This window comes from Elaeis guineensis, chromosome 11, assembly GCF_000442705.2.
Source record: "Elaeis guineensis isolate ETL-2024a chromosome 11, EG11, whole genome shotgun sequence".
Classification (NCBI taxonomy): Eukaryota; Viridiplantae; Streptophyta; class Magnoliopsida; order Arecales; family Arecaceae; genus Elaeis; species Elaeis guineensis.
In genome coordinates, this window is record NC_026003.2 from 117,708,512 (window position 1) to 117,732,819 (window position 24,308).

A 24,308-nucleotide genomic window follows, 5' to 3' on the forward strand; every position below is an offset into this window, starting at 1 on the left:
GGACGGAGGCTCACCGCCGCTTCTGGAATCGGAGTAGCCCTCTATAGTATCTCTTCAGCATGCTCAGCAACAGAGGGGACGATCTAATTTACTACACTACTTACCTCACGATAGCATGTCTGATAATTAAGAAAATATAACTCTAAAAATCATAAGAACTCTAAAAAAATCTCTAAACATCACAAAACGGGGGATGTACGGCCATAAATATAGTCTGCTTCTAATCCAAAATACTATCGTGACCAAAAAGCCAGCACTGCATAAGCAATGGCAATCCAAATCACTCGCAACTCGGCACCTAGAATGGTTGGATCAAAAAAATAACTACCATCTATAACGACCAACCTTAAGTTCGATCCTCAAATTACAAAAACTGCACCACCTCTGCTACCCCACTTACAACAATGGAAATTAATTTTAAAAAATCTCAAAAATAAGATCTCTTAAAGAGTAAAATCTGATGAGATGCTACGTGAGCAAAAAGAAAATCCCATGAATCTGTGGTCAACAAAGTCCAATCAATCCACGAAGAATGGACAATCCCAGTAATCTGATTCAAAATCTCTCAAAACTAAATCCTGTAGATAATCTCCTGCATTTAGAGGTAGTACTGTTCTACCAAAAAAATAAAAAAATACTGCTCCGAATCCACTGAATGTCACAAGCGACATAAACAATCCTAATACTTTGACAGTCTAGATATCTCACTGCCAATACTACATAACGCTTCAAGAAAAGACTGAACGAAAACTCTGATCGGACCCTCACCCAAAAAAAAAAAAAAAAAAACTTGATCGGACCAATCCGAACCCCGAAAAGATAATGAGTAGTCAAATCTGCCTAGACCCCGGACGCAAGAAAAGGACAAGATAGGTCCAACGGTACGGCATTTAACGTTCCCGCCCTTAAATAATACTGCGGCGTTTAACGTTGACGGTTGGGCTGGGATGCTTGCCCACCACCACCGTTAGATGGGTTTTCCAGGACACTCGAGCAGTGAGCAAAACAAGCCTCCAACAGCCGCAAAACAACATAATACGCAATAATTCACCATTTACCGTACAAAAATAAGGGGCAAAAGAGTTCTTGTGGGTTTATAAAATTGGTTAGCCAATGAATAAAACGAACCACACCTAAAAAGGTATAACGGTCCACCAGACAACATATTCAAGGATATTAGTCAGTGGCAGCTAGTCAATCATCCAGCCTTTCTTCATCACGCCCAATAGCCGGAAAATTACAGTCCACGATATGATTTTCTTGCAAGCCTTTTTTTTTTTTTCCCCCCTCCTCAACCCCAAAAAGGAAAATCCAAAATTACCCCATACGTGGTGGAGAATGCAATGGAGCATCTCCTTGCATAGGTTAGCACTTCAGGGTATAATGCTGTTTAACGCCAGAACAGGAAATAAAATTGCTTTCAAGGTTTCGAGATCAACATGATGCCCAGATGCGATTGTTGGAATCCGTAGCAAGCACCCTGAAACCATTGCGTGTGTCAACAAATATTTCGTTGATGTCATGTTGTTATATGCTTACGCAGCATCCTGTCATACTTCAGCATTGTGCTCACACTCTCAACAACCAGTACGGTCTGCAAAAGGTTGAACCCATACATAACGTTAAATCAAGAGAATAATGGATCTTGTTTAATTAGAGTGCTAACTTTCAGGTGAAGTAATATCAAATAAGAAACAATAAGATATTTCCGGATCTCATGTTTCCTTCAACTAGTTCGCTTAGATTTCAGTTTAAAATACCACGAGCCACCTCCAAAAATTTCAAATTTGAATCATTGTACAGCTCGTAATTATGATTTAGGAAATTTGACGAGAACTAACACTGAGATCTAAACTTATAAAATGGACATCGAGGAAATACCTGCAAGCAAGCATAGGCAATTCCCGTGGCAAAGTAAAAATTTGCATTACCAGTACCCTGCAAATTTCAGCTGGTTTCAGTGATAGCCCAAAGCAGTATGCATTTGCAAGGTCAGTGAGAGAGAGAGAGAGAGAGAGAGACCCTCCAAATCCATAGGTTGTGCATAACAGGGCTAAGCAGGGAGACTCCAATGTACCCACAAAATAGGAAGAAAGAGAATTGCATGCCTGCGTGTTACAGCAGGTAAAGATTATAAGATGCCAAACTCAACGAGGGTCGGCAGATGGTGAATATAAACATTACCTGCTAACTCATTGGCAAAAAGGCCCAAAAGGCCCAAGTATAGAGCTGCATCTCCAACCTTCAATATTGAACAGGATGAGAAACTAAGATCAATATTTTACTGTGAAACAGCAACCAAATGTACCATATATCATTAAGCATGGAGACATGTGACCAAGATGAAAATTTTAACAGCATCACCTCATAAAACTTCATCCCATAGATAAAGGAATAAAATTTTAGGATTAGATCTCAAAATGTTTTTGTGACCTTCCAAATCTATGTCATGCTAGTCATATTACTATGTAAACAAAAGGAATGTATATTGCATGCGCACAGGTATGCCTAATCACCACCCGTAGGATCGAACCCATCTCCTCCACATGTTTATCAGGTTCAGAACATGAACCATGTCACTACACAAACATAAGAAGGGCCCTCAACCAAATCATAGGTTTGCATCTTATCAAGTTTCACCATAGTGAATGATTCAAAACCATATGTTCAAATTTAGAGATAAAAGTGGCACAGTGGCATTGAACCTTCTTTCTTCAACAGATATTGGGGATTCTCACCTAAATTCTAGGTGATGCCTTTGATGAAATCACACTGCCACAACCAGAAAATAAGATATCTCCTAGATCATTTTCAGTACTTTTATATAGAAGTAATTCTTACAACACATGGCCTACCCCTTCATAGGCCTATCGAGGACATCTGTTGTTTAACCTTAAGAGGAATCTGAACATCTGATTCATACCACACAATACTAATAGTCTAACTGCAATCGAATCTGTATGAAAACAATAACATATATTGGCATCTTGCCAAAACAACTTCAAGCAAGTGAATGAGGTTGTTCATGAATTGAACAATTCCAGCAGACTTGTCCACTCGAGTTAACTGACTCACATACAATAATGATAAAGCAGAGATTGAGGTCATTACTTGCAGTCCCAAAAAATTAACAAATAGTAATATCTATGAAAACAACAATTTTCCACATAAATTTAATCAACATCAAATTAAGCTCTTTTGACAAACTCCATTTAGGATAGAAAGCCCTAATAACACATGCAGGCATGCGCAACCATGGAGATGTGTTTGCAGCATGTCCGAAACTGATAGTCAATGTGGACTGAAAATGCAGGTTAAGATACAGTGCCCACTAATGTAAATCCAAATTTTGCAGCACCACGTACCCATAGACATAATTGACATACACTAATGTTCCACTAGCTCGTCTTTCTACCACTTCCTGAAGTATATACCATTCAAAATTCTAAGTCATGCTTTGTTCAATCAAAACCTTAGGAGCCAGAAGCATGAAGAGAATCCATGGACATAAATATATCTTATTTTTTCATGCTTCAAAGCAGCAGGGGGATCAGGGTTGAACTCACAACCTAGGGAGCTTTTTGACTCCACAGTAATCAAACCTATGTCTACAATTCACACTGTGAAAGTCCAGTTCATGAATGGCTATTTTCTTCCTCCATCCCCTGCCAGCCTTTATTTAATATAAGATGTACACCATTTCCAGGTCTATAACTGCATTCACCACATTTTGATGGATAGGTCAAGTTTCTTAGTTTTATGTAAGCATCCTAATGACCAAAATTTCAATGTTCTCACAAAAATCATAAATTAATGATTTACATAGCCAATGAACAGGATAGATAGGATAAACCTTTCTGGTTGTTGTAGTAATGAACTTTCTGTTAATAGGAAATGCATGGCCTGGACAAGAAAAACTATTTTCTGTCTTTGTCGGATCATAACAAGATCATTAGCCTTGAGTAAAGGAAAGCAAACATTAAAGCTTGCAAGAAAGATAGATGGCTTCAGCTATGAGTTTGAAGAGAGGCAGGACATCATTGTTTTCATCGGGTATGTAGAAGTTTAAGTAGCTAACCAACCCCAAAAGTGACCAATAAAAAGATGAGACTTCCAAATTTGAATACCGTAAATGCAAATTCCAATCATCAAAACAAATAATAATATCAAGTCAGGATTGTCACGTACAAACAACGTAAATTGTAGTCAGTTAAAATACTAGTATGTGCAAATTACTCAAAATACAGACAGCTTTATTTTCTGGACAAACTATGCATGTGACAAAGACAAATAATAACAATTAGAAGAGTTTAAAATCCAAATTTTGTTAACCAACAAATACTTACTGAGGGATAGGATTTTAGCATTGAAGAGATAGCAAGATACACAAAGGCAAGGAAGCACGGTCGGTGTTTCAGACGCATGGCCAATGGTAATAGCATAAATAGTATATTCATATTAAAAACTATAAGAAAGAAATTCCTGAAAAAGTCGAAGACTTCCGCAAAGAAATACCTGCATTTATTTACCACAAGTATGAGAAAAAGAGGGGAAAATTAAACTATAATAAGACAAATATCATAGATTGTTCAGTTAGCTCACCATAAGACACCTATATTTGGAGACAGATCTTGCACGGTAAGAATAAATCCATGTGTCCTGCAAATTTCAAACACAACAAAACCGAAGACTATGAGAAATCAAAATGGAATAATTCAATGTGATAAGATATGCATAGTTCGCACACATATGTAGGAATTTATGTGGTGAATATATGCACATAAATTCTGATTGTTACTTGAGAAGGAAAAGTAACCTCAATAATAGGCATTTCATTTTTTCACTAAGAATATCAGACAGTGAAAATTATTAAAAGTGATGATCTGGCTTTTTATATTTTGATTATTCTTTTGCTGGTTTAATGGGGTCTGGTGATAAACTTGTTTTATGTTTATTAGGTGTTATAGAAATTTCTGGTATTTTGGTTTTACACGAGTGACTTCCTGGCTCCCCTGAGAATATCATCAGCCCTCATAACAGTACATTTTCCTTTCTAATAAAGATCCTATCAGAGCAACAGCAACTTCCCCATCTGTCATTAGTTCTCCTGCTTATATTGTACATTGCAGAACTATCATAAAAGAACAAAGTTGACAACTGTAATATGTGACTCCTCTGTACTACTCTCTTGATGGTTCATACAACATGAAACAAGGCAGCAAAAGTGTTACAGACAACCTACTCTCAAGGGACAGTACCTGAGTGACAGTATAATACTTGATACATTTGATCAAACTGAACTCCATAAGTGCCAAAAAAAATTATCACAGATTAAGTGATGCTTAGCAAATCTTACTTTTTGAACATTTCCAAAAGGCCACCAAGCCCTTTAAGTGAGATGCTACTCAAGAATAACACATAACATGACCAGATAGATGCCCATAACAAGAAGTGAAGAGCCGGTCTCCATGAAAAATAATGAGCTTGAATTCCAGTTTGAGTACTCTTAGCATGACTATGACTTGATGGACTGCTTCCACTTGCATCACTATTTTTCTGTTGGAACAACTTTGAAGGAGGAGCATCCAGACCATGGCATAATAGAAGAATTAGCTGAAATAAAACATTCAAGTGCAGTCACTGAAAGAATGAGAGCGAAACAGTGGGAGCTGGTGATGAGATGTGGAAGAAGAAAAACACCCACATCCTTGACAAGTAATCTTTATTTTTTGTTACAAAAGAAGAAATTCCCATCATGATGATACGTTAGTGAAAGGAATACCGGCACAATCAGGATTACAGGGTAAAGTGATAGGTGTGTAGCAATGACCCATCCAAAGGCTGCCAATGGTGCTAAACCTGAAAAAAAGTAGGAGCTTGGTGATTCAAAATCAAGCAACAAAACCACCACCAAGTGGTTCCAGGAAAAATTTGACCAATATAAGTAATTGCCAAAAGGGTAAAACTATACTACATGTGCTCTGGACATATGCTGATGAGCTGTTTCTAGCTTTGTAAGGTTGTTCACCTGAGTTGTGTTTAATAGCCATTTGACTCTCTTTTTTCCCTTTCTTCAGTGTAAGGTCAAAGTGCATGCATGCATATTCCCCAACTTTATTACAATCATCTAAAACTTTATAATGTTCCATATAAATAAATAAATAAATAAAGGACACAAGGGAAAACATTTCCAGATGCTCATCACAAAACTTAGAATTCCTTAGAGTACATAACCTCAAAATGGACATGTGTCATCTCTCTATTTGCTAGAAGACTAGTGCATACACCTGATTGTGACCAAGGTCCACAATCTTAGTATTATGTTACCAAAAAGTTACTGGTTCAATACATACAGTCGGTACAGTACAATATGCATTCCATGCTGAGGCAACTCCCAACCCTTTTTTTCCTCACTTTTTATTATAGTACCACCCAAAACCGGGAAGTACAAGTCAGTGTGGTATAGTAGACATCTCAGTTTTGGGTATACCGGGTGGTAGAAGGAGGCTCCACTCTGTTCGGATTAGTACAGATTGGTTCGACTCCTATGCCGAATTAGGGATGGCAACGGATCAAGTATGGGTCGGATCGATCAATATCCGTACCCACCCTGCAATTAAAAACCCCATATACCCATACCCGCCTCAGGTCGGGTTGGGTCGAGTCAAGTGGTGCAGGTCGGGTTGGGTAGGGTAGATAAGAGGAGTCGAAGTCGGATCGTGTCAGATCGAATAAAGAACTCATCATGCACATATCATAAAATAATTATAATTTTAAAAAAAATTAGATTAAAATTATATTGGGTTGGATTCGGGACCGGGTAGACCATTACCCATACCCAACCCGAACACACTTCGGATATTTTATCTAGAACCCATACTCGCCTTGGGTTTTAATTAGATCGGATGAATCCACGCCATTTGGGTCAAATCAGGCCGAGTACCCGATGGGTCGGCTATAATTGCATCCCTATGCGGAATCAAATCTTCATACCTTATTGCCTACTGGTACGGTACAGGTTGATATGGCAGACCTTGATTTTGACATGTTGATCAAATGTGAAAGAGATACACAGGTCAAAGAAGAGTATACATTTACCAAATGTATATGTCAAGATCAGTCAATATCCTTCAGAGAACAAGAAACTTTGTTCCTACATGTGATGGTGCAAAAAATTATTAGAGTTATGGTGGAATTTCATCATTTCATGAAGTATCACAATTAAAACATTTGCTCTATATTTGAGAAGAAGCTTGGGAACACGAGTTAAAAACGAAAAGAAGTTTAGAAAAAAAGTTGTAAACTTGGAGACAAAGTCTTAAATGATCTATCACAAATGAAAATTAATAGAAAAAGAATAAAAGACTAGGAAAGGCTTTTTCTTCCTTACGTGAACAAGCTCCAAATATGGCCAACACAACCATAAAATTATCAATCGGTGTTGTTGTTGATCCGACACAAGTGACTATTGTCAATGGGTTCCACAAAAATACAAGAGATGCAAATTTTCCAGCATCTACATTTCCTGAAAGAAATGAACAAAGAAATTTAAAGCTGGCAGGTGAAATTTCCATAATCAATATGGATGTGTAAGATCAGAACACAGAATAATAAGGATAGTTTATTACAAAATCATGTTCTCATCTCCAATTTAAAATTGCAGAAGCAAATATTGCCCAAAATGCATTTTACTGTGCCTAACTTCTACAAAGTTCATGGCATCTGATGTATCAGAAAAGGTATTTTATGTAGCCAATACATAAGGTATGGACATCACTGTAAGAAGTAAACTATTGGTTATAGTATAAAAATATTACAATTATTTAGAAAAATGACCGAATTTTTTTTTTCATGATAACTTTGTAGTTCATATAATGACCACCCAGAAAACTGATCAAACCAACTGATCCTCTGCTTATCCTCCATCCTTTTTGAGATAATTAAAGCTGATGCATATGGTTATAGGTTTTTAAGGGTCTAAGCCCACATAAGGACAAGATGAAAACTGTACGGTTATCATTATGATGTTAAAATATTACCAAAATAATGTATCTTTTATGCAGACTGACTAGCAAGGATTAAATTCATCTCTTCTTCGGATCTCTCTAAAAAACGGGGAGATTAAAACACCTTTTCATATGACATAACAATACTATAGTCATTATGACCTGACATCCATCAAAAATGTATAAAAGGATGACACAGCAACATGCCATTCAATACCCACATAAAATGCCGATCATCCAGACTAACGTTACATAAGGCACCTGTCTGTTCACCTAGTAGCCAAAAGGTAGATGGCAGTATCCCATAAGCCCAGTATAAACTGTTGAGGAATAGTTGACTAACGTTGAGGAATATTTGACTTGCTTATTTTAGTCAGTTTAACTTGAGATTTTCTTAGTCAGTGAGTTGTGAGTGTGTGTTGGACATGTTCTTGTGCAATTACGAGTAAAGTTGCTGACAGTTTGCTATGTTATCAATTAGATAAGAAGCCTAGAATCTAGTTTTATAATTTTCAATTAATTTCCCCTTTGATAGAAATGGTGGAGCAGTAACAATGCATGGATTTTTAACTTGGATTATAACATATAATCATTCTTTTTATTTTGGAGTTGACTCTTAGATTTAGAAATCTCTGAATGGTGTCTTCTTTGACATAGGAGGCTTGCAGTGAATTTCTTGTTCATCATAAGGATGCTTGCCTTGTTGGTAATAAATCCTCAAACTACATGATGGGAGGTATCACCACATGAGGAATCAGATCATCTTTAAGATTTGCATAATACATGAGGCAGAGCTTGGGTCAAATTGTGAAGCATGTTCCAGAGAACTGGCATTAAGTCAACCACTTAAGTGTGAGACAAGATTTTATATCCTTCTTTCATTTCTAATTGCATCCTCTATATCTACTAAATTTTCTTTTATTTGAACAATTATCTTCTTGATAATGAGCATAGTCAATCTTTCTTTGTATCATCAGTTCTTACGCAGGCTAAGTAATACAATGTCTTAACTGCTCCAATAAAACAAGCATCAGCAAGAGTTATCCCAAATCTGGTTCATGTCTCTTAAATCCTGCCCTTTTATTAAACTTTGCATAGAACTCCGAATCCCATTAATACCATGTTCTCTCTGATCAACATACGGAAGATACAATTCAAAAAGGTATCCATAAGATCAACCTTTGATTACCACTGCTTATCATGATCTAAATCAAACTCAAGTCAATGGTCAAAAATGATGGATCTATAATAGAAAAGAAATTTATGAAACATTGAAACATGCTTAGCATAAAATTGACCGGCAAGCCTTGCTGAATTTACAGCAATGAGAGTTAAAAATGATACACTTAGGATAGTGTACATGTGACCATTGCAGCAGACCTCGCTTAAAATACTTAGAACTCACCTGAAGCTTCAACCAGTTTTGAAAGGTTCAGAAATTGCAAACTTTGATGGCATTTCGTCATAAGTTTCTGGCCAGTTGCATGAATGAGCATGGCAGTAACAAAATCTACAATCACAAACATCAAACTGTATCTAGAATTGATAAGCATGACAGCCATTGTAAACGTATAATCATAGACATTAAACTGAACACACACAAAAAAAAAGGCTGACATTTACTTTCTGTAACATGGATTACAGACTATCACATGTAAAGATACAATGAAGAGGTTAATAGATGCTGGATGTTTATAAAGGCAACCTCCACTGTCAACATTAGTTTAAATTTAATTTTTTTTAAAAAAAAAACTTACAAAATCTGACAAACAGGTTTGCCAGAACCAATGCCTTGAACCATTAAAAGACATCTCTTTGGCCACAATAGCTACTGCACTGTAAAATTCATGTATTTATTAACTATTTCTTACATCATATTGTAAAAAGATGACAACATATGACAGGATCTGCTATTTTCAACTGCTTTTAGCAACAAGACTGCCATCCAGTGGAGTCATCAGGGGCACAAATGACAGAAATCATCTTGCAACTGATCATGCTAATAATATCAGGAAACATTAGGAAGCAGCTTTGCAAAAGAATAAAACATAAAACTACCATCAATTATGGTTTTGGGGTTGCATATAAGCATCAAGTAATTTCATATGCACAGAATAAGATATCTGAATGACAGTTCCAACCATTTATCTCCATGTTAAGATAAAGAGCAAACAAAATAAACATGTATACATATACCTGCAAGAGAAATGGGCAGGTTGGCCTTCACTTCTGCAACACCGAAGAAAAAAATGACAAACTTTTGGGAAGATTAAACATCTAAATTTTTAACAGGTAGCAATTAATAATAGATAAAAAGAGCAAGCTAAAGTAAAAATTGCTGGAGCTCTCAAAACCCAATCAGAAGGAAAATACCGTGTATACTTTCATGATCCTTCAATGCATGAGGAGACCCAATATTATTCATTAAAATAGATAATAAAGAAATGATGTGGACTTGATACATCTTATGTGAAAGCTTCACTGCATAAAAATGTTTCTTTTCCAGCCAAATTTCATACCTTGTAATAGTTAAGGGCCCAAGAATTGACAATAGCAATGGAGAACCATGGTACATAGACCCTGAAAAGCAAATGACTTAAGTCAGAGACAGCTATTGTAACTTATCTTTCCAAAAGGGGGAAAAAAAAGAGGAGGAGGAATTCAGCATGTATTTTTCTGAACTACATTTCATTGATAAAAACAATAATATATCGGGTACTCAACGTTGATAGATGTTATATTTGCATGCTTGTTAGGACCTTGTCTGGCTAATTTGTAAATAATCAGAATGTCGCAAGCTCTAGTCTAAGAGTCATATAATCTAACACCACAAAGAATATCGAGCAATGGAACATGTTTCAGCATGAGCAAAATTAACCCATGGTTACAGGGAAATTATCCTGGATGGTCATCTAATTGTTTTTATCACTAATTCTAATATAATTAAGAGATGGATGACTGATTGAGCCAGTAACCTTCAGAATACATGTCCTTTCTTTTTCTATAAATTGTACAAAAATTGGGTGGTCATGCAACTAAGATAGAGTTCCATGATATGGAAAGTCATCCATGCCTTCTAGCACGAAAAACAAAAAATCATTCGCATCTGCTGATTATGGAGGCATCTCCGCTTTCAAATACCAATATATGACTGCCACGAATGTATCCCAGTCACTTATGTCTTTGCTCATATTTTCACCCCATTGTAACTTCATGGTCGATGTTGTACCAACAAGAGCCATTAGATTGGAGTCCGGTGTGTAACGCTGTTAAATACAATTTATTCAAACACTTGTTGAGCACCCCAGATTACTATCATTGAGAAGAGAAGTCCATGGACATCATCGAGATGATCTCAAATGAAAGAACCAGAAAGCAATTATTAAAAAAAAAAAAACTTGGCCGCAAATTCTTGGATACTGCATGCTTCGAGAAAATCATACCCATATCTTGGAACCAAAAAACCCTAAAACAACAGGAATCTTGGGAAAGGAAACAAGACCTGCGTAAGGGGACATGGACGACTGCTTAAGCCAGTAACCTTCGGCCACTGCGGAGAGTTGGATCCCGAGAAAATCTCGTTAGCCATCAATCAAGAACTAAGAATATAAGCTAAACAAGAGGGGAAGATCCAAGAAAGAAAGAGGAGAAGGAGGTGGTGAGAGGAAAAGTGGGGGGAGGGCTTACGGCGGCGGAGGCTGGTGAGAGGGGTGGCGACCTCGGGGCGGGAGCCGAGGTTGAGGTTCTCAGGGAAGCAGATGAGAAGAAGCCTGAAGGCGATCGCCGCCGCCACCCAGCCCCAGTAGCACCGGATCCTCGTCATCGTCCCTGCGCTGCCCGCGGTGAGGAGAAGCGACCACTGGCGAAAGCCCGAAGAGAGTTTCTAGATCTCCGAGTCTCTATTCATGGCTCGCAGCGCTCGATTCGGTGGAACATCTCATTTACGCTTTTTGGGTAAATCTGACAAGCGACAAAGAATAGGAAGCTATGTTACCGTAGGGCTGTTTTTTTTTTTTTTTTTTTCTTTTTGGGTACAAAAAATAGGAGAGGGGGTGGAGGGTTTTGCTAGCAATCTCTTCTGAGTATCATCATGAAGATTCCCATCCCATTGTTTGAATATTCGATATGAAAAGTAATAAATATAATTTTCTCCCTATCATGTTCGAAAAGAGATCTCGAGTCGGTTGAGTACACCACCTCCAGTCCAATTTCAGTATACGACGGATAGATACCGCATCTGCTCATATTCATATAGGCATCAGGGATAAATTTTCTCATTTAATCGATTGTGTTTGGCTTCGAATTTATAACACGTGGAGCAGATGCCAAGGCCCGTTCCGCATGGGCTACCACCGTGATGGTAAAAGAAGGCTGCTTTCAAAAATGGCTCACAAGCAAGAGATATGATTTAAATTAACTTCGGTCCCCAAGAAACTGAGGTCACTTCAGAAAGATTTGATCATTAAAACCTGATCATTTTCATACCATGCTATGCGGAAATTAAAATGGTGTATTGCTTTCTTTTGATAGCATGTACATCGTATATATGTTGGGTAGTGTTAGCATTTGATTTAATATGCGTTCACCTTCTTAGTTTAAGTACTTTGCTTTTGTCTTATTTTATCCTGAGAATATTTGGATGGGTGGATCACATCTTTGGATGTTTGACCGTCAAAAATATATAGAAGATGTTTGTAGTTTCAACGGGGCATCAGTAACGGATTTCTTGACTCTAAAAGAAGGAAAAAGAAAATAATAATGAGTCCAAAATCCATAAGTTATCATGAATAAAGACTGTAGAGGAAATGTTCCTTGTTTGATTTTTTGCTATACGAAATTTGATTTTTTTTTTTGGTGATCTGATTAAAATTTGTCCAAGATACTCTTATCATGTGCAACATGAATTCTAGTTCAGATTTTGCAGAGAATTTTTGTGGATATAGGTGCTAAGGAATCTTCTGGAAAAGAAAAAAATCTTATTTAATTTTCTAACACTGGTCTCTAATCCTATATGCAGAAGGCATGAAGACTACTTCTATGCAAATAAATATTGAGAAATAGAGAGGAAGATTGCTGTTGCATCATTGAGTTGTCACAGTGATAGTCTTTGTACAATAGACTGCTCATGTGGATGAACTAAAATCTCTTCCAGTAGCAATTGAAATCTTGTGCTCTAATTCCCTCTGGTATGTGTGCAGGTGGATTTAGGGACAGATGTGAAGCATTGTTTCTGCCGAGTGGGTGATCTTCTAGCTGCGGTTGAATAGATTTTCAGCAGATTTTGTATAGCTACCAGTTCTGCCTCGCGGCAGCATTCAAGGCATTTTTGTTCTTTGTGGATCACTTAATATTGAGGAAACTGTGATCATTCATATGCATGTTCTTAGTTATGCAATGAGAAAAAATTCACTGAAAATTTTTGGCTGACTTGGTTTCACTGCATTGTCTCTATCAACAGTTTCTAAACGAATTATCCAACAATTAGCATTAGAATGTCTGGAAATGCTTGCGTTTGCTCAAATCCACCTGCAAAGGCTAGATTTGGGACCTGTAGTGTAGATTGGCTTGTAGAAAAATGCATCCCCTGGCTTATTAGAATCAATTGCAATAGCAAAAGCTACCTCAAAATATAATCTTGACCACCATAAAATGGTTTAAACACCACAAGGAGATAATTGATTTCAGGTCTCACGTTTCTGGATATGAATCTATCTGTGAACTCAAATCAGATTCGGATCTAATTTCGAGACCAAATCTAATCTATTAATTTATTTGATTTATTTTTCAGGCTGTTTTTGAATCAAGTTACCCTTCTCAACTGATATTCCAAATTATAACGATGGACCACTCATCCAGGTCTCAAGGCTCAAAGGGTAGTGCCAATAGGCCGGATATGAAATCCCCTTCAGCTGGATTTTGCCTCTTCTCAGCCCGGCCAAATCAATAATTCCATGATGCAATACGACACTAAAAGATCCAAATTTAGCCGTAACAGAGACTATGACAGCATAACATTTGCTCTGTTGGTTCGGAACAGCATCAGGTCACAGAGTCTTAATTTATCTGTAAATGTTGTCACCAAATCAAAGCCACAATATTGTAAACATAAATGCTAAGATTAATTGCGAAATGCTTTCTTGCCAAACAAATCTTGTTAAAAGAATCCTTCTGAAGAAAGAGTTTTATCAGACCGAGAATTGTTTTTAAGTATAACAAATCTAACCTCATCAACATAACAACAACAATAAAAATTGTTTTCATGGTTCCTTCATGAACATTTTAATTATTAAGATTAAAACAAACAAAATAATGCTGATGGTTAGTCCACCACCATTTACACTTATATAGCTTCTAAGAAACAAACCCGAAACATTGATTCAAATATCCCTCTCTCACAAACACCAACTTGAATGTGTTGACAATTAAAAAAAAAAAAAAGATATGAAAATGTAAATGTAATGGTTAAAACAAAATACTCAAAGAAGAACGTAGAGTAAACATTAAAGCTTGTTGATCGATCGGCAGGATTTTTTTATTTCTCCTTGCATTCCAGTAAGGACTTGGATGGTGCTCATCTTGATAATAGCGTTGTTGAACAGGGCTGGGAAGTTGGATCCAGTAGCTTGAGCTGAAACTAGATTTTTGGTTGCAGGGTCCAAAGCCAACTTCTGGTCAATTTCGAGAATGCCTTTATTTAAAATGAGTTGGTTGTAGTAGCTGTTGTCCACTTTGTTTGCACTAGGCAAGTTCTGATCAAGGTTGATTGTGTTATTCCCTGATGCTCCATTCCTGGGGCATCGACATTTCAGTGTCGCGAGGAGGGCAGGATTCATGGTGGGATCAGATTTGTTTGTTCCATTGAAATTGTGAAGGTGATTCATGATGAGAGCACAATGAGTGACTCCAACAGTATGACCACCTACAATAGCGTTCAATTGTTATTTGTTTGCGCTTGTAAAGAAAATATATGAGCTACATATACAAATAAAATTAGAAACTAGTGCATTTTGGAGGAGTTCTTTCATAAAAGATAATGTAATATAAGATGATCACAACATATGCTGCAACATAGTTGAGGAGCTCTTTTGAATATATATGTGGTATGTCTGTGTCCGCAAGGACAAAGGAGGGTGAAAATAAGAATCACATTTGACTAAAATGATCTGAGTTTTTTCGTTTCAATGAATAAGAGCAATGACAGAGAAAAAAATTGGAGTCATATCCATCTTAGAATCTGGATTTTGTTCTTTTCCTGCTACCCAGCTTCATTCAGGTCCCACCCTGCAAAGTAGGCACCAGGTCTATGCATTCTAAGCAGTCCAGAGATGAAATTTGATAAGCTTAATGTGCCTAAGTATGTATATTTGATCTCAGTTAGACTACATTGTTTAATGTCTTTAATGCTAAAGAAGAAGAGTACCTAATAGAAGAACCATTTCAGCTGCAGTGAGTCCCTTCCCTTTGAATGCACTGAGCGCCTGTGCCACTGTTGCTGAAGGAGCTGGGAGATTCACGTTACTGGCAAGGGAGGCTTTCCCATCCCTCCTTCCCAATGGCAATTCATACCTCAAACCCCCACCCTATTTTCACAAATAACCCATGATTAGTAATTAATTTAACTACCTTGATAACAAAGAGAAGGTATACCTCCTTAGCCTGGCTTGTTTACACAGCTAGTTAATTACCAAGGCAACTGCATCCCTTGTCACTGCGACGATGATATCTGCACATGAAACGACACCTGGGCAGGCCTTCTCCAATGCAGCTTTAGCTTCGTCGATAATGTCGTAGCCCCTTACACTCAGGTTTGGAGGTGCAGTCTTCTCGCCCGAGGGACCATCCAAAAGTATCGATGCATCGCACCTCTTGTACATAGATTATCGAATCAATCGAGCTTGGTTCGATCCAAAAAAATAGTGTAAAGCTACTGCAAGAGTATTAAAGACACTAGTAGTATATTCCTAGATTGGTTAGAATTGGTGGTGAGCTAGGCTTAGTCTGAAATCTCTTACAGACATGGTTAACAGAATTGGCCTAGTTCATGCAATAAACCACTAAATGTTCTATCAAAAGACAATCTAGTCTATTCATTCTGTCATGCCCCCGATCCGAGATTGTGAATCGAAGGTCATGGCAACCACCGCATACTCGTAGAAAACTCTTTCCATAAGCATACAAGACATCTTATCACAATATCAATGCTTTACAGTGGAATAATTAGTCAATAATTTAAATCAAAAATATAACAATCCAAATTCCAACTTTAATATCTCAATAAAGTCAACAAAGTTCTACAGGCCTTATATCAAATTCAATAAGACTTTCAACCTAAAATAAAAATGTGGAAATTCTGCTTCTAATCACTCTTCCATTTATATCTTGTATCATCTTAATTTCTCAATATTTATAAAAACAGTAAAATAGGAGGTAATGAGTTAGATAGCCCAGTAAGTAATGATCACTTTCAACAGATTTCATCAGATATTTAAGTAAATAATCATTTATAGAAAATAAGCATATAGAGTTCATCAATTCGAAATCAATTTCGATTATGCAATATAGTTCATGCCAAATTCATTTCTTTTTCAAAAATTCGAGTTTCTTTCGAGATTTCAATTTCTTTCATTCTTAAGTTCTTTTCATCAACCATGAGCTATGATCATATTTTTCCTATGGCAGAGTCATAACACCGTATATCTTCTTACGGTGAACTGCGAATCATCTGGCAGCAAAGTCCTTCGGAACCGCTGGTCTCTCTGACGGTTTGTCGCTGGTCTCTCTGACAATATATCGCTGGTCTCTCTAGCAACATAAATTCTCAGGACAAATCAATTACCAACGTATATACCCCCATTGACGGGGTCCTTTACATAGTCAGGTTGTCAATTCATATTATTTTTATATCAATTTTTTTTATAAATCATGTTTCATATTCTAATTTCGATAAGAAAACATATAATCATATAGTATCGAAATCAATCAATATAATGTATCATGAAATCAATATGTTCAATCATGCTTCATCATAACATATCAAAATATGATATTTTCATAACAAAACATCATTCATCCAATTCATGCATCGTTTTATAAATTATGTTAGAAAAATATATTATAATTTGTTAATAAATCTAGAAAAAGTGAAACATTACTTACCTCGAACGTATTCCAATAAATCCATATATTTCTATATATTTTCTTTCAAATTTCTTCAGTTCATAAATCATATCACAATATCTGATTATCAGATGTCAACGATACCTATACGAGATCAAATTCAATAATCAAAAAGAATATGAATATCATATTTCAACGGTTTAGATTGGATTCGATCATCTAATTTCATCTAATCAAAATTTAATTAGGACATAAACGATCCAAAGTTTGACTATCAGATCAAATCGGATTCGAAATGATAGGATCGAGGTTTCTTCATTGGTTTCATGAATCAAGTGGAGAGAGAAAATCAGAGGAGCGAGAATTCATGAGATACAATCCAAATTAATCAGGTGCCACAGTCCAACATCTCGATTGGTGTGATCAAAATGATCTAATCCAAGCATGGTTAAATCAGGATCATGGATAATCAAATTGAGAAATATCGGATCTGACCAAGGTGAGTGACAATATGCTGTCCGACAATCATGGATCAGGATTCTTCATCAGATCAGAAATATTAAAAAAAATTATTGATAAATCTTTTTAGAGAGAGAAATCGATCAAGAGAGAGAAATAATTTTAGAGAGAGAAAATTCTAAAGAGAAAAAATTTTAGAGAGAGAAAATTCATCTTGACCTCTTCAAACGATATGATTCAACAAATCTGATCAATCATATCAAATCATGTTGAAATTATCATGTGGATAATTCAATAAAATCATGAAAAATAGAATCTCAAAAAATATTAGGTCTGATCAAGATGGATGCCGATATACTGTCCGATGATCACAGATCAAAATTCATCATTAGGATCAATTTTAATTTATCATCATTTTTTTTAAAATTCTAAAAATCTTAGGAGAGAGAAATAACATAAAGAGAGAATTCTAGAGAGAGAAAGTAGAGAGAGAAAGAAAAATTTTAGAGAGAGAAAAAAAGAGGGGGAGAAAGAGGAGAGAGAGTCTATATTTTTTTCTATTTTTCTTCTTCTTCTTCTTCTTCTTCTTCTTCTTTTTCTATTTTTCTTCTTCTTCTTCTTCTTCTTCTTTCTCTTTTCTTTTTCTCTTTTCTTTTCTTTTTCTTTTTCTTTTCTTTCTTTTTTTTTTTTCTTTTCTTCCTTCTTCCCGTGGTCTCTTTTGGCAAAATAGGGACCATGTGGTCCCCCCATTGATTGGCCGATTAGAGGTGCAGCCGGCACAGCGATGGCCGACAGTAGAAGGGCGACGACGGTGCAGCTCGGGAGAAGCGAATCCAACGGTCGACGGTGACCACCGACACCGAAAAATCAAGAAAAAGTGAGGCTGAAACAGAGGTTATCTTCCCCAACAAAATCCGACGACTGCAGTTGCCAGCGATCGTGTACACAAGCAAAGGAAGGAAGGGGAAGAAGAGAGAAAGAGAAATCGGGGTTTACCTCGAGGTCCAATGATATTTTCGATGAGAAATCGAGGTGAACACGATGAAGGCTTCCGCGAGAAAACTCCGACGATGCTCACCATTTGGCTCCGATTTTCTTTATGGGAGAAAGGGAGAAGGGGTCTCCCCCCTTAAATAGAGTCGAAGGGTAGGAGCTTGACTCCTCCCTAGCGAGCTTTCCGACTCCGATTAGGAGCCGGTCGGGAGAAGAAGACTCTCTACGGGAGTCTTCCTCAATTTTTTTTTGTTGGGCTTTTGTGGGCTACGTAATGGGGTCGGGTCATAACATTCTTCCCCTCTAAAAGAAATTTCATCTTCAAAATTTTTTCTTGCTTAAGTCTTCATAATTTTTTTTACTTGAGATTTATGGTTAAAATCTCACCCCCAAATATTTCAATATTCTAATTATTAATATCAATTCATTCTTAAATCATTTTATAAGGAAAAAGTCAATACATCAAATATTTTTATTTGAAATTCTTCATAATTTCAATATTCATTTTCTTATTGTCAAAATTAATATCTCAAAGATTTTTAATTTTTAACATTTTAAAATCATGCTCTCATTCCCTATAAAATAATATTCAATACCTTATGACTAGATTAAAATCAAACATATCTCTTGTAAATAGAAGAAAATCAATATCTTAATTCCTGAAAAAAAAATTTCATTCACATCATCATTTATTTTTTTTCAAAATACTAACCACTCTTAATTAATCAACCTGTCATAAGATAAAAAAACATACTTATGTGAATCATACAATGACATCCCAATCAATCAAAATTCAAAAATATTTTCTCTTATTCGTATTTTCAAAGGTTGAGATTTATCATTTCAATCTCATCCTCAAACTTTTGATATTTTAATTTTCTATACAACTTCATCATTAAATCATTTCATTAAAAAAAAATAATATCACTAATATTGATTAGAATCAATATCACTATTTCTGATCATCGAAATTAATCTCTCAATTCTAGATAAAAAAATCAAATTTCTCACCAAAAGTCCTTAATTACTCATGATTTAATTAATTTATCACAAGATCATAAACAAATTTTATTACATTCTCTGTAGATAAATTTTTAAGTACAAAAATCTAAGATCAAAATCATTATTCGATAAACAATCTCAAATTCTTTCTAATAAATAGAGAATTATTCAATTCTAAGATAAAAAAAAAAAATAAATATTTTAAATTTAAAATAAAAAATCAAAGATCCACTCATCCTAGAATTAGGATGCTAAATATTTTTGTAGCATAGTAAGTGAAAACACTATTTTTAAAAATCACATTAAGGATATCCAAAAATTTTTAAAAATATTATTCTTTCTAATATCAATAAATTTCTTGTATCAAATCATATCATCTATCATAATTCTTTAACTCAAAGAGTCAATATTCCTGACTTACTCAAAATAATCCAAATCACCATGCTTCTACTGCGCAATCTATTCTAACAATCAAAATTTCTTAGGTTCACCAAAAAATTTTGATCAAATTATTTTTTTATCTTATCAATAGAAAAGATTTAAAATTTTAAATTTCAATTGAAAGCAAAGATTAACTTTCGATTCTCATTCATATTTTTACTGATGTACAATAATCTTGATTAACCCTTGATTCCAATATCACATTTAAAACCATCATATAAGTTTACTATAATCAATAAGAATCAAATCTTAATTATCATATCAATTCAATACGATAATTCTAAATCAAAATCTTTATAAGTCAAATCAACGAGAAAATCCTTCGATGCTCCATTAAGTTAGGACATAATCAGAACATATAAAAATTTCAAATCATTTTTTTTTCTAAAGTTTCTATCATCAAGAGCTTTAATATCTATCAAGTATCCTTTCATAACAATCATATAAGCCTAAAAAAAATCAAATCTCCATTTAATAGTAGATTCAATCAGAGACCTCATTAACAAAAGTAAAAGAACTCCGTATCAATTTTTAAATCCAAAATTTTTAAATTATAAATTCACATGGGTCCCATAATCTTAAATAAATATAAATCAAATCTTTTATCTTAATCTAAAGATATCAATTTTTCATTAACAATCTCAACAACAATATCAAAAAAATTTTTGATCAACTTAGATACGAAATCTTTAAATAAAAATTTTATACACATCATGTAGTCTCCAAAAGACACAAATAAGATCTATTATTTAGATTTAAGATTCCAGCACAATGAATATCTTACAATCTCATAATCGATTTCATCAATAAGAAATAGACTTCTTTACAATATCCTTAAATATACATTCATCCTAATATGCCACTTTATACGTGATCCACATACTAAGTCTAATTTCGATAAATATTCCAATCAAGCATCATAAAAGACTTTCTTAGTCCATCCTGAAATAATATTTTATCATTAAATCTTTTTCTTGTCAATAATAGTCAACTTCTCAACTAGAAGTAATATCATAGTATATTTCTCACATCAAATTTGAGTTTACGATTCACTTGAATAATCAATGATCAAATTAATAACCACAATGCATAATAAAATTTCATATCAATCTTTTTGTAATTACTTTCGATCAAAATCTAACTAATCATATCATAATCCATAGATCATCCATTATAATTCAAACTCTATATGTTATAATCTCTTATAGTTCTTTCATACATAATCTCAATATTTAATCAAAAATTATAAAGATTTCTCCTACTACAATCATCAAAGATCTACACCATAATATCCCTAGTGTCAATCTACTAACACTCATTCTATATCTGATTTTATGTTTCATAATTTATCCACTTATACTCTGATACCACTTTAATTGTCATGCCTCCAATCCGAGATTGTGAATCGAGGGTCAGGACAACAGCCGCATACTCATAGAAAACTCTTCCCATAAGCATGCAAGGCATCTTATCACGATATCAATACTTCATAGCGGAACAATTAGTTAATAATTTAAATCAAAAATATAATAATTCAAATTTTAACTTTAAGATCTCAATAAAATCAACAAAGTTTCATAGGCCTTACATCAAATTCAATAAGACTTTCAATCTAAAATAAAGGTATGGAGATTCTGCTTCTAATCACTCTTCCATTCATATCTTGTATCATCTTAATTCCTGAACATCTGTAAAAATAGTAAAATAGGAGGTAATGAGCTAGACAGCCCAGTAAGCAATGATCACTTTCAATAGATTTCATCAGATATTTAAGTAAATAATTATTTATAGAAAATAAACATATAGAGTTCATCAATTCGAAATCAATTTCGATTATGCAACATAGTTCATGTCAAATTCATTTCTTTTTCAAAAATTCGAGTTTCTTTCGAGATTTTAATTTCTTTCATTCTTAAATTCTTTTCATCAACCATGAGCTATAACCATATTTTTTCTGTGGTAGGGTCATAACACTGCATATCTTCTTGCAGTGAACTATGAATCATCTGGCAGCAAAGTCCTTCGAAACCATTGGTCTCTCTGGCAACATGTCACTGGTCTCTCTGATGATGTAAACCTTCGAGACAAATCAATTGCCAACGTATATGTCCTCATTGGCAGGGTCCTTTACATAGTCAGATTGTCAATTCATATTTTTTTTATATCAAAATTCTTCAAAATTCATGTTTCATATTCTAATTTCAATAAGAAAACATATAATCATATAATATTGAAATCAATCAATATAATGCATTATGCAATCAATATGTTCAATCATGCTTCATCATAATATATCAAAATATGATATTTTCATAACAAAATATCATTCATCCAATTCATACATCGTTTCACAAATTATGTCAGAAAAATATATTATAATTTATCGATAAATCTAAAAAAAGTAAAACATTACTTATCTCGAATGCATTCTAATAAATCCACATATTTCTATATATTTTCTTTCAAAATTCTTCAGTTCATAAATCATATCCCAATATCCAATTATCAGGTGTCAAAGATTTCTATACGAGATCAAATTCAATAATCAAAAAAAATACGAATACCATATTTCAACGGTTTAGATTGGGTCCGATAATCTAATTTCATCTAATCAAAATCTAATTAGGACATAAATGATCTAAAGTTTGACTATTAGATCAAATCAGATTCGAAGTGATAGGACCGAGGTTTCCTCATTGGTTTCATGAATCAAATGGAGAGAGAAAATTAGAGGAGAGAGAATTCATGAGATACAATCCAAATTAATTAGGTGCCACAGTCCAACATCTCGATTGGTGTGATCAAAATGATCTAATCCAAGTCATGGTTAAATCAGGATCATAGATATTCAAATTGAGAAATATCGGGTCTGATCAAGGTGAGTGCCAATATGCTGTCCGACAATCATGGATCAGGATTCTTCATCAGATCAGAAATATTAAAAAAAAAATTTATTGATAAATTTTTTAGAGAGAGAAATCAATCAAGAGAGAGAAAATTTTAGAGAGAGAAAATTCATCTTGGACTCTTCAGACAATATGATTCAACAAATCCGATCGATCAGATCAAATCATGCTAAAATTATCATGTGAATAATTTAATAAAATTATGAGAAATAGAATCTTAAAAAATATTAGGTCTGATTAAGGTGGATGCTGATATACCGTCCGACGATCACAGATCAAAATTTATCATTAAGATCAATTTTAATTTATCATCGTTCTTCTCAAAATTCTAAAAATCTTAAGAGAGAGAAATAACCTAGAGAGAAAATTTTAGAGAGAGAAAGTAAAGAGAGAAAGAAAAATTCTAGAGAGAAGAGAAAAGAGAGAGAGAGAGAGAGGAGAGAGAGTCTATATTTTTTTTTCTATTTTTTTCTTCTTCTTCTTGTTTTTCTTTTTCTTTTCTTTTCCTTTTCTTTTGTCTCTTTTCTTTTTATCTTTTTTTTTTCTTTTTTTTTCTTTTTCTTTTCTTCCTTCTTCTTCCCATGGTCTCTTTTCAAAACAGGGACCGTGTGGTCCTCCCATTGATTGGCCAGCACGACGGTGGCCAACGGCAGGAGGGCGACGACGGTGCAGCTCAAAAGAAGCGAATCCGGTGGTCGGCGGTGACCATCCGCATCCGAAAATCAAAAAAAAGCGGGGCTGAAATAGAGGTTATCTTCTCCAACAAAATCCGACGACTCCGGTCACCGACGATCATGTACACAGGCAAGAGAAGGAAGGAGAAGAAGAGAGGAAGAGAAATCGGGGCTTATCTTGAGCTCCGGTGACGTCTTCGGTTAGAAATCGAGGCAAACACGGTGAAAGCTTCCGCGAGAAAACTCCGACGATCCTCGCCGTTTGACTTCGATTTTCTTCATGGGAGAAAAGAAGAAGGGGTCTCTCCCTTTGAATAGAATCGGAGGGGAAGAGTTTGACTCATCTCCGACGAGCTTTCCGACTCCGATTAAGAGCTGGTCGGGAGAAGAAAACTCCCTATGGGAGTCTTCCTTGATTTTTTTTTTTTTTTTTTTTTAACTTTTGTGGTCTGCATAATTGGGTCGGATCATAACACATCCCATTAGTAACCAAATGAACAAATACGATGGAACTGCATTCGAAGGAGGGCGGCGACGATGGTCGGGTCTCTCCTGAACCGAGCAGCGACTACACCTCGGATGATGGCCTCGGCATCATTTTGGCCACACTTCCCTTTTTGGAATCCCGTTGGCAGTGCACCATGGCAAGTGGTGCTGATGTGTAGCACTAGAAGAGTGAGAACAATGGAGCCAAGCACTGGGGACTTCAT

General features: G+C 35.1%; 2 protein-coding genes across 3 annotated transcripts; both read right to left on the reverse strand.

The window, feature by feature from the left end:
- Positions 1-1,033: 1,033 nt before the first annotated feature.
- On the reverse strand, positions 1,034-12,040 carry LOC105053901 (uncharacterized). 2 transcript variants are annotated; one of them, XM_010935238.4, is made up of 14 exons: positions 11,694-12,040; positions 11,509-11,556; positions 10,526-10,586; positions 10,203-10,235; positions 9,412-9,536; positions 7,391-7,525; positions 5,783-5,859; positions 5,357-5,613; positions 4,603-4,659; positions 4,347-4,515; positions 2,185-2,242; positions 2,023-2,108; positions 1,882-1,938; positions 1,034-1,594 (listed from the first exon to the last, which is right to left on the reverse strand). In XM_010935238.4, exons 1-14 carry the CDS (start codon positions 11,827-11,829, stop codon positions 1,520-1,522), a joined length of 1,374 nt encoding a protein of 457 aa, XP_010933540.1. In that variant the 5' UTR covers positions 11,830-12,040; the 3' UTR covers positions 1,034-1,519. The 2 variants fall into 2 exon arrangements, with proteins under 2 accessions (XP_010933540.1, XP_029123126.1); XM_029267293.2 differs by lacking the exon at positions 10,203-10,235.
- Positions 12,041-14,506: 2,466 nt separating this feature from the next.
- Positions 14,507-24,308, reverse strand: LOC105054323 (peroxidase 60-like). The gene is made up of 5 exons (XM_010935819.2): positions 24,104-24,308; positions 19,651-19,655; positions 15,692-15,871; positions 15,427-15,586; positions 14,507-14,925 (listed from the first exon to the last, which is right to left on the reverse strand). The coding sequence occupies exons 1-5, from the start codon at positions 24,306-24,308 to the stop codon at positions 14,507-14,509; spliced, it is 969 nt and encodes a 322-aa protein (XP_010934121.2).

Excerpts from the sequence above, each read along its gene's own strand:
- LOC105053901 (XM_010935238.4), bottom strand. The coding sequence starts at position 11,829 with ATGACGAGGATCCGGTGCTACTGGGGCTGGGTGGCGGCGGCGATCGCC. Across the intron at positions 11,557-11,693 it reads TCTCACCAGCCTCCGCCGCC|TGGCCGAAGGTTACTGGCTT; the intron begins GTAAGCCCTCCC and ends AACTCTCCGCAG. Across the intron at positions 2,109-2,184 it reads TTTTGCCAATGAGTTAGCAG|GCATGCAATTCTCTTTCTTC; the intron begins GTAATGTTTATA and ends TGTAACACGCAG.
- LOC105054323 (XM_010935819.2), bottom strand. The coding sequence starts at position 24,308 with ATGAAGTCCCCAGTGCTTGGCTCCATTGTTCTCACTCTTCTAGTGCTA. Across the intron at positions 15,587-15,691 it reads CAAGGGATGCAGTTGCCTTG|GGTGGGGGTTTGAGGTATGA; the intron begins GTAATTAACTAG and ends TTGTGAAAATAG. Across the intron at positions 14,926-15,426 it reads TGAAATGGTTCTTCTATTAG|GTGGTCATACTGTTGGAGTC; the intron begins GTACTCTTCTTC and ends ACGCTATTGTAG.